A 3,772-nucleotide genomic window follows, 5' to 3' on the forward strand; every position below is an offset into this window, starting at 1 on the left:
AAAGGCAGGGATGGAGTGGAGTGCCCATCCCTGGGGGGATTTCAAAGCCCTTGGATGTGGCACTTGGGGACGTGGTGCAGTGGTGGCCTGAGCAGTGTTGGACTGAATGACCTTAAAGATATTTTCCAGCCTAAACCTGTGTTTGGGGTTTGTGAAAAGATCTGGCAGGTGACCAAACCTTTGTTTCTCCTCTCCTGCAGTGAGCAGAGGAGTCTCCTGGAAAAGTGTGCAGCCACAGCCCTGAGCTCCAAGCTCATCTCCCAGAGCAAGGAGTTCTTCTCCAAGATGGTTGTGGATGCTGTGATGATGTTGGACGACTTGTTGCAGCTCAAGATGATTGGGATAAAGAAGGTGCAAGGAGGAGCTTTGGAAGTAAGTGTTGGAGCCTCTGAAGGGCTGGGGGACAGAAATCCCAGCTCTGGTGCTGCCTTGGCTCTAGCAGAAGTACAGCCTGGCTTGACAGTAACTGTTGGCAATTCCCAAGGTGGAACAAAGCTGTTGGTGTGAGGAGGAAGCTTGGCAGGTGGGGCTGGGTGTCTTTTCCATAGGTAGAGGTTCTGGTTTTTGAGCTAAATACGCTCTTCACCTCACTGCAGCAAAAGCTGTAGCTGATAAAATTCCATTTATCTCACCACAAATATTTTGTTTTATATTTTTTGGTGGGAAATCTTTGTTACTTCTGGATCCAAAAGTCCTGGTTGTGTGTAGGATTACTGGGTTGGGAAAAATGCAGGGAAGACCTCATGAAGCTGATTTCGTGGTGGGCAGGGCAGGTGGGAGGTGTGGCTGGAAAAGCTGTTGTGCCTGGGATATGTGGCAGGGGATTGGTCCTGCCTGTGGAACAGCCCCTGGGGAGAGGGAGATTCAGATCCTGATTTCTTCACCCAGAAATGGAGGAGCTGCTGCCAGGGAATGGTGTTGGACAGGGCTGTCCTGCTGCAGAAAATCCAGGAGGTGGTGATGGAACTTGGAAAGACAAATCAGAGCAAAATCCAGCCCCCAGTGGGGCTGTGAATGAGAAATACCCAAAAGTTCAAAGGGGAGGAATGGGAAAGAGATCAGGGAGAGAACTGATCGCTCCTCTCCTTGATCTTCAAGATGTGTGAGGAGTTTTTGGCTGAGGAGTTTTGAGGGCTAGAGAGGAAGCTGCTTTTGTGATCTGAAAGAAATGCTTGCTGCTCATTTCCTCTGAAAGTGGGTTAATCAAAGGAGACAGTGCTTCATTAGTAAACGAGGCCTCTGGAAGCAGGGAGTGTCCTGTGGGAGTTGTTATTAACCCTGTGCAGAAAACCTCAGGAGCTGAGCCTGAGGCAGATCCCTGTGTTCCAGGACTCCCAGCTGGTGGCTGGAGTTGCCTTTAAGAAAACTTTCTCCTACGCTGGGTTTGAGATGCAGCCCAAGAAGTACCAGTCCCCCAAAATCGCCCTGCTGAACGTGGAGCTGGAGCTGAAAGCTGAGAAGGACAACGCCGAGGTCAGAGTCAACACGGTGGAGGTAAGAGCCACAGGGGAGCCTGGCCTGGCTCCCTGGCCCTGGCACACCTGGGGCTGCTCATCCCCGGGGAGAGATGAGATGGGAGTGCTGGGAATGTTCCCCTGGAGAAGGGGAGGCTCCAGGGAGAGCTCAGAGCCCTTTGCAGGGCCTGAAGGGGCTCCAGGAGAGCTGGAAGGGACTGGGGACAAGGGCTGGAGGGACTGGGGACACAGGGAATGGCTCCCAGTGCCAGAGGACAGGGCTGGATGGGATCTTTGCAGGGAATTCCTGGCTGAGAGGGTGTTGAGGCCCTGGCACAGGTGCCCAGAGCAGCTGGAGCTGCCCCTGGATCCCTGGCAGTGCCCAGGGTGAGATGGGGTGGGGTGGAAGGTGTCCCTGCCCATGGCAGGGGTGGCACTGGATGACCTGTTAAAGGTCCCTTCCCACCCAGAGCATCCCATGGTAACGGGGTTTGCCTTCTGCCCACGTTTGGAAGCGCCTGGTGGGCTGTGCTGCCCTTGGGAATGAGCAGACTGGGAATGCCAGCAGGTTCAGGACACGTTTGTGGCCCCAGCTGTGCTGAGCCAGCAGCTCAGTGCCTTGCAGGGCCAGTTTGTGCAGCAGGTTTGGGGTGCTGCAGGAGCCCCTGGGGGTCAGCAGGAGTTGGGCAGAGCTGCTCTGTGCCAGGATGTGTGTGTGGCACCCCTGGCACAGGGACAGCTGTCCCTCTCCCCTCCTGCCAGGATTACCAGGCCATCGTGGATGCAGAGTGGAACATCCTGTATGACAAACTGGACAAAATCCACAAGTCAGGGGCCAAGGTGGTGCTGTCCAAGCTGCCCATCGGGGACGTGGCCACCCAGTACTTCGCAGACAGGGACATGTTCTGTGCCGGCCGCGTCCCGGAGGAGGATCTCAAGAGGACCATGATGGTGAGAGCTGCCCTGGCCTGCAGAAAGCCTTTGTTCTCTGCCCTGACAGCCCAGGCTGGGCACAGCTGCTCGCTGACCTCACTGCTCCTCAGGGGGATTTGAAAGGACAGGGCTGTCCCTGGTGGGATGAACTGTCCCACACTGCCAGCGTGGTGGGACATGGAAAGATCTGATCAGTGCATCAGTGGAGGTTTATTTTCCTGAGTTCTTCCCTGTTCCATCATGAGTGGTTTTTTCTGAGCTTTCTGTGTGTATCTCCTGGCCTCTGGAGCCTGTGAGTCAGCACCTTGAAGCTGTATAATCTTATTTTCCTGTCGAGGGTTGGTCTGGGTCTGAGGGGAGGGAGGGAAAAGGGTTTTCCTGAATCTGCAGGATGTGTTTGCAGCAGCTCAGCAGCTGGGCTGTCCCTGAAGAGCAGAGCCTGCAGGGAGGTCGGTGTGGGTTGTCAGCACTCGTCATTTGTGTGTCTCCATTCCCTGCAGGCCTGTGGGGGATCCATCCAGACCAGTGTCAACGCCCTGTCAGACGATGTGCTGGGCCACTGTGAGCTCTTTGAGGAGACCCAGATTGGGGGAGAGAGGTAAAACCACCAGCTGCAAACCTGTAATGCTCTGCAAGCCCTCTCAGAGCAGGTGAAGGTGGGGTCAAAGCATTGGCAGGGTCAGCATCTCTCAAGCTGTTGAGATGAAAACAAGGTTGTTCCAAAATGTCTATTTTATTGTAGCCAGAATTGAGGCTTTTTGAGGCTGAGGGAGGGGGCAGGAGCAAGATTTTAGTGAGTTCCAGCCTCTTGTAAATGCTGTTAAAATCCATGTTTGTTCTGCAGTGCTGTGTAAAAGGCACAGAGGTACTGTTGCATTTGTAATGGAAAACATTTTGGGGCTGATTGTGGCATCCTGTGATGTCCCAGCTGAAGCTGGGGACAGCTCCTGTTGCTGGAGGAGCTGTTTGGGGCTGGCTGCTGCCCTCCTGGGAGCAGCAGTTCAGTGTCAATCCCTGGCCACAGGAAGAGGATGGATTTTCCTGGGTCAGCTGGAATTTCACTTCGGTGTTCCCTGGCTCGGCTCCTCTCAGCCCGGGATCCTCTGTGAGGCTGCAGGGTTGGCTCTGTTCCCACACTGCCTGTGCAGCAGCAGCAGCAGCAGCAGCAGCTTCTCCTCCACACCACACACTCCCTCTGGCAGGTACAACTTCTTCACGGGCTGCCCCAAGGCCAAGACGTGCACCATCATCCTGCGCGGGGGCGCCGAGCAGTTCATGGAGGAGACGGAGCGCTCGCTGCACGATGCCATCATGATCGTCAGGAGAGCCATCAAGGTGAGCCCTCAGGATGGTCAGGAGAGCCCTCAGGATGGTCAGGAGAGCCA

General features: G+C 55.1%; 1 protein-coding gene across 1 annotated transcript in view; it reads left to right on the plus strand.

The window, feature by feature from the left end:
* Positions 1-3,772, plus strand: part of CCT7 (chaperonin containing TCP1 subunit 7) — a 14,075-nt gene that overhangs the window by 6,830 nt on the left and 3,473 nt on the right. The window contains exons 6-10 of the mRNA XM_015616172.3: positions 201-372; positions 1,330-1,494; positions 2,217-2,405; positions 2,888-2,985; positions 3,590-3,722. Of these exons, the coding sequence (XP_015471658.1) occupies positions 201-372; positions 1,330-1,494; positions 2,217-2,405; positions 2,888-2,985; positions 3,590-3,722 (757 nt within the window). The remainder of the gene's footprint in view (positions 1-200; positions 373-1,329; positions 1,495-2,216; positions 2,406-2,887; positions 2,986-3,589; positions 3,723-3,772) is intronic.

Source organism: Parus major, unplaced genomic scaffold, assembly GCF_001522545.3.
Source record: "Parus major isolate Abel unplaced genomic scaffold, Parus_major1.1 Scaffold361, whole genome shotgun sequence".
Classification (NCBI taxonomy): domain Eukaryota; kingdom Metazoa; phylum Chordata; class Aves; order Passeriformes; family Paridae; genus Parus; species Parus major.